We start from the raw sequence: 15,587 nt of genomic DNA on the forward strand, positions 1-15,587 counted from the left end.
GGAACTGCGTGGATCCTGCAACACAGGTGGTGGTCTGGAGTGATCCCCTGGGCCCTCACTGCCCTCTACCCACTTTTGGAGACAGCGAGCCCATGCCTCTCCTTGCAGGGCAGTACCCTTGTGCACCAAGACTCTTGCAGCAACCAAGGCTTGTTGTCTCCTGCTCCAAGGGTTGTTCTGGCTCCAAGCAGCTCTGGCCTCCAGCACTTCATCCTTCCAAGGACAGTCTCCTCTCTGCTGCTCCAGCGATGTGACACTCCTCTCCAGGTGAGCTGATTGGGCCTCACTGTAACTTACTGTGCCTGCTGCCAGTGGGTTGTCTGTGGGGGATGAAACTGCCTCGGCTGGCTCTCCCAACTGCCGATGGTCAGCCTAGACATCCCTCCAAGGCTCGAGTCCCCTGGATCTTGCTGGTCCTCTTCAGCCTTGCAACTCTTCTTTTGCCTCCTCTTGCATTTGCCATGGTTTGCTGGTGGTTCTCCTAACCACTGACCATCTGTGACCAGACGTCCGACGTGGGACATCATCTGCACCGCTCCAAGGACTCCTCTGCAGCTCCTGGGCTCCACAGCTGATCTTTTCTTTCCCCCATCAACCTGGATCTTCATCCACAGAAGGGTTGGTAGTGGCTCCTGCCCCATCTGGACACTGAAAATAGGTGTTACAAGGCTTGGGAAGGGTAGCCTCCCCAAGCCACCGGTTTCCTTTGAAGGGCACATTTGGAGCCCTCCTTGCATAAACTGGTTTGCACCAGTCCAGGGAACCTTGGTCCCTGCTCTGTCGTAAAACTGGACAAAGGAAAGGGGAGTGGCCATCCCCCTGTCCATCACATCCCAGGGGTGGTGCCCAGAGCTCCTCCAGGTGGCCACTCAATTTTGCCATCTTGAAAATAAGACGTGCAGAGGCCCCTGCGAGCATCTGTGTGGCCAGGTCAGGCAGGTGACATCAGAGACCCCTCCTGATAGGTGGTCACCGGGCAAGGTGACCAAACCCTCTAAGTCCTAAAGGCTATTTATGGACTCCCTCGCGGGTGAGTCCCCAGATTCAGCGTGCAAGACTCCACCAGCACTCCTCTGCATTGTCTACTTTAGCTCTTGGCCACCAGAACCTCAACTGGACACTTCAGGAATCGACAAGACTTCAACTCACGAGACGACCTCTCCTTGCAACATTGTTTCCCCGGCTCCTTCCAGCAGCTGCAACATTTCCCCGGCTGTGCATCCTCCGAGGTCAGTAACATTTCAGCTGCACTAGGAAGAAAGAAGGAGTCTCCCTTGGAGTGAAGGAGCCACTTCACTGCATCTGCAGGCACCTACAGAAATTACAACTAGCTGCGTGAATCCTGCAACACAGGTGGTGGTCTGAGGTGGTCTTCTGGGTCATCTCTGCCCACTTTGGGAGACAGTGAGTCCTTGCCTCTCCTCGCAAGACAGTACCCCTGTGCACTGCGACTCTTGCAGCAACCAAGGCTTGTGATCTCCTGCTCGAAGGGATCTTCAGGTTCTGAATAGCCCCGGCCTCCAGCACTTCATCCATCCAAGGACAGTCTCCTCTCTGCTGCTCCAGCAACGTGGGACTCCTCTCCAGGTGTGCTGATTGGGCCTCACTGCTGCCAGCGGGTTTCCTGTGGAGGGCAGAGACTGCTTCTGCTGACTGCTGAGGGTCAACCCAGACTTGTTTTTCCTCCTCTTGCATTTGCCAAGACTTGTTGGTGGTTCTCCTAACCACTGACCATCTGCAACCCGGCGACCGACATAGGACATCATATGCACCGCTCCGACTCCTCTGCAGCTTCTGGACTTCTTCCTCCTCCTCCGTCGACTCAGATCTTCATCCACCGAAGAGTAGGTAGTAGCTCCTGCCCCGTCTGGACACTACATCATGAACTAAACTCTATCCCCTTCTTTTGCAGGTCCTCTTCTTCCAGAATCTACCTTTGGGTTCCCCTAGTCTGGTCCTGTTCTTGCACAATCCGTTTTCTAAGTCCTCCTGTTATCCCTTGGGAAGACGAGGTACTTACCTCTGCTCTCCTGGTCACTTAGGTACTCATCTCTTCGGGCCCCAAATTCTTCTATTGAATTGTGAAGCATAGAATTTTGCTGTGAAATTAAAGTACTTTCTTTTCATACTGAAATACCTAGTATAGACAATATATTATGAGGGTCAACTGCTGATTTCTAATCTGTCTCCACTACATCCCTGAGAAGCCTGCAAATGCTTGCTTTCACCACCTCAAAGTCTAGTGCTCTTTGCCCAGCTGGCAGACACACAGTAGTACAGACCACAGAACACAAGCGTCAAACAACGTCTACCACCATTGGTGTAGTCCAGTAGCCCCCCTATCAGCCCTGTGGCCCAGAGTGGTCAGTGGGATGTGGGACAAGTCGATTCTTGGACATGCAGACTCCTCAACCCCTGCCCTTGGTGGAATTGTAATCCCTGAATGCCCTATAGTGTACTCACCATTCCCTTCATGATGGCAGGAGTGCTGTTGCCACTGATGAGACTGTGGCTGGTCAGGAGCAGTGGTTTTAGATCCCTCCTGTACTGCTGCTTCCAATACGATCCTCTATTGGATGGGGACTGCAGGGAACCAATCAACTTTGCGATTTCTGTGTTCTTTTTAATATTTTTCAGCATCCCATTAAACTGTGGTCCGAAGAGATGTCCACCATCAAATGGCTATTTGATAAGATGCTTCTGGATTAAAGCCAGATATGAGGAGCAGTGTGCGGATGGTATTATTGAGGTGTTTACCATTCTAGTAGCAGTGCCGCACCATCAAGCATGCATCGAATGGTGGCGTTGTAAATGGTTTTACCTTCCGTCCCAAGTTCTTATCTCCTTTTCCTAAACTATTCTGGGAGATGTTTAAGAGCTCCTCCACCCTAGCCCACTGATCCCTGTCATAATCTGCAAGGAGGCCTACAGAATTGGCAATTTGCCAGCATGTTTGCCCTGACTCCTATCCTTTTGCCTGCTGCATCTATGCACCTGTTATCATCATCAGGTGGGGCTTCAACACGTATGGCTTGTGCAAAGGTCCTTTTACAGGCAGTATTGCACCTAAGAGCCTGGGGGTGCATGACCTTTGATGTACATTGGATCAGACAGAAAGGGCTTGTACTTTTTTCTCCCTATTGGGTTTAACCACCCTTGCTTGTACTGGCTCAAAAAATACACCACAGGCCGCTTTTAGCATGCCCTTTAACATGGGAATTAATTGTATGGAACGCTCTGATTTAGCGAGCATTTAAAAAAGGAACTCTTCCTTTTTCGGTAAGACATACATGTATTCCTTATGTAGACAGCTGCCTGTTGTAATGCCCCATGATAGGTAGTGCCATCAGGCAGAGAAGTGGCGACTCCTCAGGCGCAAAGTGGTGGGGATGAAGCGGAGGATGGGACGGGGCAGCAGGAGTGGTAGTGTACTAGGTAAAGGTAGTGGTGGTGGGGAAGCAAAAGGAGGAGGGCTGTTTGCACTGTCTTTAAACCTCTTTGGAGATGGTATGGCCTCTAAAGGAGGTGGTTCATTAAAGGCAAGTCTTCTTTTACTTTTCAAGTGTCTACAGTCTCCGGTGGGGGAACTTTGCCAGTAATCTTCCCTGTTCGAGGATAATCAACAGCTTTTTCTGCTTTTCGTCAAGGTCGCCTTAGTGGTTCTTAAGAATTGGCTTCTTATGGTTGCCGGAACACGCCACGTAGAGGATTCGAAGCAGGTCCGGTTGTAAAGTATGTTAAACTATGTTTTCAGCATCAGTGGGGGTCAAGCTGTATCAGTGAGGACAGGAGTGTTAACACCCGAAGACCGACAGGGATCAACACTTTTGGGTATATCCCATTTTGGCTTCAATGCCTTCCCATTGTGGCACCCACAGCCCGAGGGCAGTGGAGGGCACAAGGGCTGCTTTTTCTTATGCACAACTGCAGAAGCCAGATTCTCACAAGAGCAGTGCTCTGGCTCAGACTGTGGTCTGTTGGGAAACATACAATGTGCTTGGGCTTTGGCTACACTCACTATCCTGGGCTGGTCTTGGTCACCAGCGTTGATTCTGCTGAAGTGGATGGGGACTCCTGGCCTTCGTCATGCTTAGCGTCAGATGTACCGGAGTTGATTACTTCTGGGCTAGGGTGGTGAATGGGAGCTCCCAAAGATTTGAGATCTTCCTCGGTGCAGAAGGAGCCCACTTCCCTGAAGACTTTGGGAGCTTCCTCTGCCGCTTGCCTATGGATTCTAATAATGGCCCAGTGTATGCCTTTGAGATTACAAAGGATCTTTTTGCACTGACACACAATACAGGAATTACACTTGGGGTCATTATTTTCTGGATAGAGGCAAAGGTTGCAGAAGCTGTGGAGTTCAGCCCAAGGGTATTTAGTGTGACAACAAAATTAACAAAAGGGGATCCATTTCATCACCTATTACTCTTAGGCATTCTCTGATGTGGATTAAGGAAGATTGAGGGCACGGAGGCCCAAGAGGGTACAGAGTCCCAAAGGGGTACCACGTGGGATGGAAACTGAAGGTAAATGACTAACTCCGAAGTATGGAGGAGTGGAGGAGAAAGTGTCTGAATTAATACTGAGACTCTTTTTGTAGGAGAGAACGGAGAGAACAACTGCGAGGTTCCGAAGCACAAATATGTAGAATCTGGGATCCCTGTTGGTACACATCTGAGCTAGATAGTGGAGAAAAACCATGTAACAATGCAGTCGGTGCCCATGCACATTGCTAACTACAGGGGGAGTCATAGGGTACCTCATGACTCACAAAGTCTTCTTCAAAGAAAAACAGCTTGCAATCTCGGAGCCAAACATTAGCTGGCAGATTATGCAGAGCATAGCCATGCTTGCTATGAATTTCTAAAGAAAAAAGTGTTCAAATTATATATTTTACTAAAAAAAAAAAAAAAAGGGATATATTTTACTACAAAAAGTGATCAGAGAGCATGCGTGTGGGTGGCATTAACAATACAATATTTTTCTCAGATACTTGCAAGTCCAGGATGTAAGAGAAAGCTAGTACTGGGGAATCAGCTGGTGTAATGTGGGGTTTGTAGACTACAGAAAGAGCGATCACCATCTCCCATCGGAGCTCCCCAAATCCAGTGCCTCTCTTCACTTGCCACCACCTACCCTCTATCTCACTCTCTCTCTCTCCCCCCCCACAGAGTCCTCTGAAATCACTCTTCCATGCACCTGCCCAATTAAGTCCATCTAGTGCCATCACAACAGTACGTCAGTCCCCCGTCAGTTTAAGGGTACTGGAATGTTGTTAATCAAAATGGTTGTGGCATCCACTAAGGAAGCAGGCATTAGGGTTGCCATCTGTCTAGGAGCCTGGCATTAGACAGTGACATTAACAGTAAAAAGAAGAAGTAAAGACTAATTCAGGCAGTTATCACAGCCTTACAATACTGAGCAGCACTGAACACTTCAGGATATAAACAATATGACAATGCAAGTTCACAGACCGTGCTGCTTATGACGGCCCACAGAAAAACTTGCAAAAATGGAAAGGAATCGAGTAATATCTTCACAAGGAGGCTACACATACAATCTGTTGTTTGTCAAACCTGTCCAGTTTGTATTTACATATATGCAAACTATAACTAGGAGGACTGCAAATTTTGGCAACCCCAACACAATCCAAATCGTGACAGTAAAGATAATGAGTGAGCATTTGCTGACTGTCTCGGAAAATGTGGAATGAAAGGAAAATCTATTTTTGAGTGAGAAGGTCTTACTGGGTAAATGTTTCTTTCAGAAAACAATCTACGGCCGTGCCCCAGAAAATTATTTTTAGTGCAAGTCTAACTGTTATTGTCAACAGCTTGCTTCACGTCTCATCAGCAGATTATCTCAACCCAGCATGCATTGTTTTCAAGGTGCAGCCTGTATGTTGAGGGTTATAACAGTAGTATAATGAAAGAAGCATCATTGCTGATTGGAACAATAGCTTCTGCAGATGCAATCAAGAAGGTTTCAGGGTTGGGTCACATGGCTGTAATTCTCGGAATGCGAGTCACAGTCCTTGACTAATTAAGGCTATCAATAGTCGTCCACCAGATACCTTCACTGCTTGCCTTGGATGGCTTGAAGACATCCAGCAGCTTCCGCTCAAAAGGTGTAGCAACAGCCATCCTGAGCCTGAGAATCTGCAAACTGCTCACCTGAGGGCATGGCACCATGCAGGTGGTGGCTAGAAGTCCAACCAAGTTGGGTCTGCTGCCTTGAGGACTGCCTCACTAAAGCAACCACTGGGCGATTACTGTGAATGATCTAGAATTATCTGATAAGAGACTTCTAGTTGCATATTCCTTACCTTTGAATTTACCCCAGGTGTCAGATTAGATCTGGAGAATTTTCGGAGCAATCCCCTTGCACGCCATTAGGTGGCGTTGATCAGCTCAGTGTCCATAGGCGTCACCCACACTGGATATGATGTTGCGAGTCCTATGTAGGCGCCACCCTGGCACACTGACATAAGTTCTTTTCTTGTGACACCAGCTAGTGCCGATCCGAAGAGAGCTACCCCTCAAAGTGACTTGCATTTGTTTGACTTTTTATCAAAGATTTTTCAGGTTTTCAACATCTGGTGCGTTGAGGATGTCATTGAGGAAGACCAGGTTTAAGTCCAGCAGTTCCTGTCATCTGGTGATGTCTGACAGACCCACATCTCATTTGTCTTTGGTGCCTGGAGTGCGACTATAAACCAAAGTTGTGTTCCGAGTGTCAGGCTATGCATCCAAAGGCCCTGAAGGAGTGGGTCCATGAAGCTGATGGTGGCCTGATGCTCAACTTCATGCAAGAGGAAGGTCCCAGGAGTGGTCGCAGAGACCTCCATTGTTGTTGCCCCACTCAAAGTCCTCCAAGATCAGGTAGTTCGAGGCACAAGAAGAAGAGGAAGAAGTTGATGCATTCAGCTTCGGCGCTGTAGACCTCGTTCAGAGGAACCTGCGCCTGGGTCGACTCTGCACCTCCTTGAGTTTCCGGGAGCTGTAGCGACCCATGCCCAACTTCGAAAGTTTTATGAAGCCATGCTCCTAATTCTTGGGCAGCCCGACACCGCTTTCAGGCCCGATGAGTCGGAAGGGGCCCCTTTGGGGTCTGCGCTGGCGGCTTCGGTGCACCCATGTATGCAATCCTGGATCCAGACCGGCGTCAGCTGCACCATCCTGACCTTTCCCGGCACTAACGCTCCTGGTGCCATCCCCATTTTCATTGCCAACACGGAGCCAGATTGGCGTCTTACGACTCAGACAGTATCCTTGCTTTCTATGTCGGATCCTGATCCCCTTTCTTTTGAGCTAGGTCATGATGAGGAATGCCAGGTGGGTGGGGGGTGTCGCTGGACTCTTTAGAATACCAGAACTATGACCCTATAGAGTGGCATACAGACTTGGGTGAAGCCAGTGGACTAAATACTTCTCCAGATACTGATATGCTTTCTCCTCCGACTGTGGCTATGGAGGAGGGAGCTTCTTATTCAGTGGTGGTGAAAAGAGCAGCTGAGGTCTTGGACCTTAAGTTGCCTTCAGTAGCAGTCAGGATTAACCTCCTGACAGGAGCTTCAGTCTGGCGCTTCCTCCTCAGAACCCATGCTCCGCTTTAATGAAGTACTTATGGATGCCCTACTGGGTCCCTGGCCCAAATCCAGCAGAGGGGCTCCTGTGTACAGGGCAATTGCCCACCTTCCCCTTCAAGACTAGCCATTCATCCACTCCACCATCATACAGTCGGGTGACGGAGGATCACTTGTTCCTTCTCCACAAGGACGTTACAGCTCTCTTGGCCAAAGGAGCCATGGAGAGGCTTCCCGTGCCAGAAGTAGGCCATGGTTGCTATTCCCAGCACTTTCTGGTGCCCAAAAAGGACAAGGGCCTCCTCTCTATCCTAGACCTTCGATCCCTCAACCTTTCCCTCAAAAAGGAGAAGTTGAAAATGCTCACACTGGCTAAGGTTTTACCTGCCCTAGACCCAGGAGACTGGATTGTAGCGTTGGAATGCAGGACGATTATTTTTATATTCACACCTTTCCTTCCCACAGACGTTGCGGTTCATGGTAGGCCGCAAGCACTTTCAGTTTACCGTGCTCCTCTTTGGCCTTACCAGCGCTCCTCGGGTGTTCAGCAAGGTGATGGTGGTGGTTAAAGCTCATCTGCGAAGATCAGGGGTTTCAGTCTTCCCCTATCTCAACAACTGGCTGGCTTTGGACCTCCTACATTCGCTGGGGTTCACTATGGGGTTCACTATAAATGTGCTGATGACATGGCAGATGGAATATGCGGGCTCTACATTAGGATCTGAAGTTTCGGTGGCTGCAGCATCAGGGGAATGTCTCCGACAAGGTCCAGTTCTAGGAGGGATTGCGCAAGACCAGAAAGTGATAGTTAACGAACCGTGATTGCGTTTGAGGCAGATCCCTCTCCCTTTTCCAACCAGATTTCACAGTAGTGACATATGCATCACTCCTGGGATGGGGCAGCCATCTAGGAGAGGAGCAGATCAGAGGCACCTGGTCTTCGATGGAGTTTGGACTCCACATCAACCTGTTGGAGCTCCATGCGATCTGGCTAGCATTGATGGCATTTCTTCCCTCTGTCAAGGGGAAGATGGTGCAAGTGTTCACGGACAAAACCTCCGCCATGTGGTACTGCAACAAGCAGGGCCGGGTGGGGCCGTGGACCCTTTATCAAGAGGCTCTGCGCCTCTGGACGTGGTTGGAACGGCAGGGCATATCCCTGGTAGTTCAACATGTGGCAGGCTCTTGCAACGCAAAAACAACAAGTGATGGACGGAATGCTGAACATTGTCAAGCACTCACCCCCAGTCATAGATCTGGGTTTAATCCATCGTTCTTTTGCTCACCATGCCACCCCAGTTTGGACCCAGCCATATGCAAATCAGTCTTGACCCTGTTCCTCATGGGAACAGTCCAGACCGAACTGCCAAGCCAGGTCCTCACTGGACCGGAAACAAGCATCCTGGGACCGGTTTCGGGGTTTCACCCCTCATCAGCCAGGCTAGCTTGAATCCAGTGGCATGGGAAGCACGGGACCCACGTCTGGGCATACCCTTCCCACTTAGGGCGACAAAGCAAAAACAACAAGTGATGGACGGAATGCTGAACATTGTCAAGCACTCACCCCCAGTCATAGATCTGGGTTTAATCCATTGTTCTTTTGCTCACCATGCCACCCCAGTTTGGACCCAGCCATATGCAAATCAGTCTTGACCCTGTTCCTCATGGGAACAGTCCAGACCGAACTGCCAAGCCAGGTCCTCACTGGACCGGAAACAAGCATCCTGGGACCGGTTTCGGGGTTTCACCCCTCATCAGCCTGGCTAGCTTGAATCCAGTGGCATGGAAGCACGGGAACCACGTCTGGGCATACCCTTCTTGCAACGCCAGAGCGGTGAAAATGTCTACCAGCTCACAAATGGCATCTCTATCTGGGGAGCACTGGGGAGAGCCTTGGTTAGATCTGTTTGCCTCCGCAGAGAATGCATGATGTCAGCAGTTTTGCACGTTGGCACTTCCAAGGTGGCAATCGCTTGGAGACGCTTGCCCCAATTGGAACGCAGGGCTCCTGTACGCCTTTCCGCCTATAACACTTCTGTCTAGAGTTCAAGAAGATCAAGAACAACGGGGCCCAAGTGATCCTTGTGACTCTGGACTGGGCACGGAGAGTCTGGTATCCCTAGTTATTGAGCATGACCAACGATCCTTCAATCAGACTGCCCCTTCAGGAGTATCTTCTGTTGCAGCAGGGGAGGGTTCTGCACCCAAACCTGTCCACTCTCCACCTTCTTGTGTGGAGACTGAGCAGCGTCAATTGACAGCTTTTGACATTCCTCCTGAAGTCTGTAACTTAATCCTGGCAGCCAGGCGCCTCTCCAGCAAAATGGTTTATGCCTGTTGTTGGAAGAAATTTGTGGCATGGTGCACAGCAAGTCTGACCCCCTCTCTGAGGTCCTGTTTATCCTTTCTCTGGCCCAGCAGGGCTCTGCTATGGGCACTCTCAAAGGTTATTTGTCTGCTATTTCTCTTTTTTTTTTAGGTTGCCTGATCAACCTTCTTTATTTAGGTCCCCTATTGTTCATTGGTTCCTTAAAAGACTTACACATATGTTTCCTCCATCCCCATTCGTTATGCCCCAATGGGATTTGAATTTGGTTTTGACATTTTTGATGTGTGCTCCTTTTGAGCCTCTCCACAATTGTCCTCTCAGGCTTCTCACTTTAAAAACAGCCTTACTTGTGGCCATTATATCTGCCTGCAGAGTGAGTGAGCTGCAGCCATTGTCATCTAAACTGCCCTATCTTTCCATCTATCCTGACAAAGTGGTGCTTCGCACTAGGGCTTCTTTTCTATCAGAAGTAGTTATGCCCTTTCATGTAGGCAAATCCATCACCTTGCCTATGTTTTACGCAACCCCACATACCTCTAAGGAGGAGGAGAGACTCCACCGCCTGGTTCCAAAAAGAGCATTGGCATTCTACGTTGATCGTACAAAAGAGTTCCCGGCGGATGATCAACTTTTTTTCACTTATGTGGGTGCGAAAAAAGGTGGGACAGTGCATAAGCGGACCATCTCCAGATGGTTCGTACTCTGCATTAAGATCTGCTATGCAGTGGCCGAAAAGCAACCACCTGAAGGTTTGCGTTCTCATTCTACCTGAGCTACTGATCACTGTGTTAACACGTGGTGTTCCAGTCCTTGAAATCTGTCAGGCAGCAACGTGGGCTTCTCTGCACACGTTTACCAAACACTGCTGCCCCGGATAGTCAGATCCATAGGGATGGCTACTTTGCCCATTCGGTCCTCAGGACTTTCTAGTATGATCTTGGTTTGCATACCCACCTCCGGGGATAATACTGCTAGGGTATCTATTCAAAAGGTAAGGAATCTGCAACTAGAAGTCTATCCGATGAACAAGTTATTTACCTTCGGTAACGCCTTATCTAGTAGAAACATATTCTAGTTGCAGATTCCTTACCAACCCACCCATCCTCCCTGCTCTGCAAACTGATTTCTAGGGGCAGGGATCCACTTTTAGGGTCTTAGTTTTGATGCAACAGTAGCCAGTGTTCTTCATGGCTCTGGGCTTCTGGCATGGAAAGCTGTGCAAAGAAACTGGAAGCGTGCTGGGGTGGGGCCTATACAAGACCCGTGGCGACATATGTGGCACGGACAATATGGACGAAGGACGTGGAACAGATCGACATCACCTAACGATGCGCAGGGGTGCTGCTCAGAAAATTCTCAGGATCCAATGTGACACCTGGGAGAAATTCAAAGGTAAAAAATATGCAACCAGAATATGTCTCTACTAGATAAGGTGTTACTGAAGGTAAGTAACTTGTTCATAAAACCACAAAGAAGGCAACTAGACACTATAGGGCTGACACAAGGTGTGTATACTACACTGGGTCTGCTAGCACTTCAGGAAAAGATAGCCATTGCTTTACCACCATGCTCAGGTTTTAGGGTTCAGAATTTTATTACTTTACAACACTACTGGATAATGTAGCTTTTGTCCCCCAGTGATGCCTATAGTTCTCATTTACCTCTTGACTCCAAAAGTATTTTATGTCTTGCAATTTGAACAGTTACTGGGATTGATAGGCAGGACCAACCCAAAGCTCTAATCCAGATGGCACCAATCTTTTAAATTGACTGCACAGAGGACCATCACATGGGTGATCATCACATGGATGATCAGCTGTTTGTGGCGTTTTCTGGCAAAAAAAAAAAAAGGGAAGATGATGCAAACGAAGACCCTACGTGGATAGTCCTCTGCATCAAAATCTGCTACACATTGGTCCAGAAATCATCTGGTGGCTGTGTGATAGTCTATAGCTGCGAATCCTAAGACTGATGCATTTTACGGAGTACACATTTTTACATGGACAGCTATAGTAACATCATTGTGAAGGTAGCCAGAGGAAGAGCAAACAGGTTAGCTGGCTATGTTTTCAAGATATGGTTTTTGAAGAATTGAACTATAGAAGGGAGTGGCCAATTCAGATTGGACTGTGAAGGACACTCCACATGATGGGTCCGGGGACCAGAGGAGATTATGGTTGTACAATAACAGGTGTGATCTGAAATGTTGTCCGTGAATAGTTGACATAGAGCTTTGAGGCGTGTGCACTTGGTACTGAGCCCAATGTTTTGACCAGAACAAGCCTGCATAAGACAGGAGTGTGTCCTGAGTATTAGATAGCTTTCTTGATGTAAATGAAAGCACATTTTGAGGGGGGAGGACTGTAGGAGTTTTATTGGCACCATGCCACATTAGTCCAGCTTGCCCATCACTGTAATAAGTAATTTGATGTTCTGAATGGAAAACAGTTATACATATTTATAATATTAAGTAGGTGAAAACTGGCAACTGTGTCTGTGGATGAAGTAACGTTGTGGAGTTAAACTTTTTGTTAAGTTTTCTCGCAGAGGACAGGGACTAGACATTCTGGTGACTAAACAGGAAGATAGGAATGTGAGTGCTGGAGACAAGAAAGTAATGACCTTAGTTTTCAATGACAACACCACAATGGAACAACATCAAGATGACGGATGGACTTCTTGAATTAATCTCAGCCACTGGCAACTGTTTGGGCTGCATTTCAGTCCATCATTTCTCGCTCCCCATAGCACTGTAGAAAAAGGTCTACCATATACAAGTCAGCACAACCCTGCTCCTCATGGGAACAAGTCCATCCGAACTATCAGGCAAGGCCCCCTTCAGAAGGAACAGCCAGATCGGTTTCAACCTACTTAGGTCCTATCAGTAAGTGGTCTTGTCATAGCTTGAGTCCTATGGCGCAGTGAGCACGGATCCCACATCTGGACATACCCGTTGCCCTGGCTTGGCAGTTCAGGCTGAACTGTTCATACTGGAGAAAGATCATATAGCTGGGTTTAAAATGAGGTGGCATCGTGGGCAAAAACAATAGACAATGATGCAGCCCAGAGTAATTACCAGTGGCTGAGATTAATTCAAACATTCCACCCATCACTTTTCTGTTACCTACAGATACATATATAGGAGCCAGGCCATGTGAGGCAGTTGCAGAATGAAAGGATGATTTCTGTATCGTCACTGCTGAGGTGATGAGAGGAACCAAAGATTGCACTGATGTGCCAAACAGAGCTGATGAAGAGGAAAAATGGGAGAAGGGCCTTGGACAGACCCGTGAGCAACTCCAACTTGTATGGGGCATATGGATAGATAGATAGAGAACCACCGCAGTGTTGTGTATTCACCATGCAAGCTTTGTGTGGCGATCAATTTTGTTTCAGCACTGGTAAGATAACCAAACATTTGAACCATTCTGGGTAAAAGCGGGAGAGGAGAGCAAGATTGAAGAGAAAAGAATGGCGAATTAGGACGCTTCAGGAGAAATGGTGCCATCCCAGTTTGTTTCATTTGTCCGGCTGAATGGTTTCTGCTGGTTTGTTCTACAAGAACAATAAAAACAGATGAACCATGCAGATCTCTTAGCAGACTCCCATAAATGATTATTCACTGTAAAAATACGAGTAAGGTATGTCCTTGAAAATAGGGTGGGGGGTGATAACGCTGCACAGAAAAAGTGAACTGGCTGTAGAAAGCTTCTGCTTAACATGTTTCATGTGTTTTACCTAGGGATTCCCTGTCTGGCTGTGGACAAGTTGGTTACTATCACAGTGTGGGGAAATGACAAAGTTGGAAAACAGCTGTGCCTGCTTGCTTTCACAGGGTTAGCTACAATGGGCATTTTCTACATGTTTTTATTCTGGCCAGTTCAGCAATTTATCTCAATAAATATCCTGTTATAAGTACAGGTGTTATGGGAGACTGATGTTTAAGGTTTTGAAAGAGGCAGGGATTGGGGTGTTGCTTGCTATTATCAAAAGGAGGGTAGATTTTCTAGAGGGAGCAATGTCTCAACATGCAATGAGTGAGATGGTGCACAGGCATCACTTACCTACTATGGTATTAACTTTTTTCACTGTACTGCTGTGAAGTCTGGCGATGCGGCTCTGGTTATAGGGACCACCGATGGACTTGGAGGTTGATATGCTGTTTGAAGAAATTGACAAAGGGTCACTGGAGATAACAGTGAACATAAGCTTGTACTCAACTACAGGGGTATTCACCAACAAGAAATCAGAGAAATGAATTTCCTTCTGCCTCAGGCAAGCCATCAAAATCATTCTAGACCCAGGAAAGTAACAGGTATTCAAGCTTTCAACCCGCCCATAAGTGTGCTTGGGTGACAGCTTCATGAACGTGACTTAAATTAGACTGAGGATACAGTGCAGCTGATGCCCTGAGCTTCAAGGGAAATGCCTGAACAAGCATAGTTAAAGGGGGTAAGAGTTTGCGATATCTAATTGAAAATAGTTAAGAAATGTGCTAGCAATCAAACAGGAGCTACATGCATGTATAAGTAGGCAAATACACAAATGTGCTCATGTTCGGAGGGGGTCAGATTTATGACTGGAGTCGTACGCCATCAGCCTGTGAACTAGGGATCTATTTGTTGAAGAGGTTTTGAAGATTTAGCCTGGCACCAATGGATATTTATAAGAAGAGGCATCTGTGGGAAGAAGCATCAATCAGAAGTAAGGCAAACAATCCAACTCTTGTATTTTAACATGTTAAGATAGCTTGGACAACTGACTCAAGAAAAATTCTAGAAACTATCACAACTTCTAAAATTCAAAACCCTATCTCTCTTCTCTGTTGATTTTCACCAGCAGTAGTATTTTGTGCCCTGACTGAATTTTCCATAGTGGTCTTATCTCTTCTACCCCTTATAATCCCAACATGTTTGTAATGCTCTCATATTTAGAAATACATGTGTGGTTAGAAAGACATCTCAAAACATTATACCCCAACAACACAAACTATTCTAATAGGACATTTTACTTGCTCAAAAGAGGTGGATACTTGGCCTGTGACAAGAAACATTCTTGCCTGACCAGGATTACATCAGCTCAAGATTAACGTAGTTGAATATCTAGGTGTAGGAAGCTGGCTCTGTACACACTATACCAAAATGAGGTATAGTGTGCAGAGTCCAGGGGTTCTCCAGAGGCTTAACAGAGCCTAAAGTAGATAATACCAATGCTCCCTTTTGTGGTAGTGCGGTCCAGCAGTTAGGCTTATCAGAGGGTAGTGTAAAGCATTTGTTGTACACACACAGTCAAGAAATGAGGCACACACTCAATGACTAACCCCAGGCCAATGTTTTCATAAAGCATAAATGTGTTTTACTTTATAACTAGAACCAAAAGGTCTTTGTTGAAGGTAAGTCAAAATTGTAAGTATGCATCAGACATATGTATCAAATGTACTTTGTTTGGGTTTTACAGATAAAGTAGTTCACAAGTAACACTTTTCAATTTTAAAGGTTGACACACTGCAATTTTTCATAGGAATCAATAGAGTCCTAGGGGAGGAAAAGTGTCAACAGCAGGTAAGTACACAACAAACAATCCCAGCCTTTGGGGATTAGGATGTCCACAGGTCAAAATTCAGGCTGACCCCAAAAGTGCACCACCAGCAACGCACTGCTGGCTGGGTGCAGA

The 15,587-nt window shown here is 47.3% G+C and overlaps 1 protein-coding gene across 2 annotated transcripts in view; it reads right to left on the reverse strand.

Annotated features, from left to right (window-relative positions):
- The window catches only part of LOC138246348 (kinesin-like protein KIF18B), a 184,680-nt gene that overhangs the window by 7,393 nt on the left and 161,700 nt on the right, over window positions 1–15,587 (reverse strand). For both annotated transcript variants that reach the window (XM_069200862.1, XM_069200861.1), the window contains exon 15: window positions 13,979–14,073. In XM_069200862.1, coding sequence (XP_069056963.1) covers window positions 13,979–14,073 — 95 coding nt within the window. The remainder of the gene's footprint in view (window positions 1–13,978; window positions 14,074–15,587) is intronic.

The sequence above is a fragment of the Pleurodeles waltl genome, chromosome 7 (assembly GCF_031143425.1).
Source record: "Pleurodeles waltl isolate 20211129_DDA chromosome 7, aPleWal1.hap1.20221129, whole genome shotgun sequence".
Lineage (NCBI taxonomy): Eukaryota > Metazoa > Chordata > Amphibia > Caudata > Salamandridae > Pleurodeles > Pleurodeles waltl.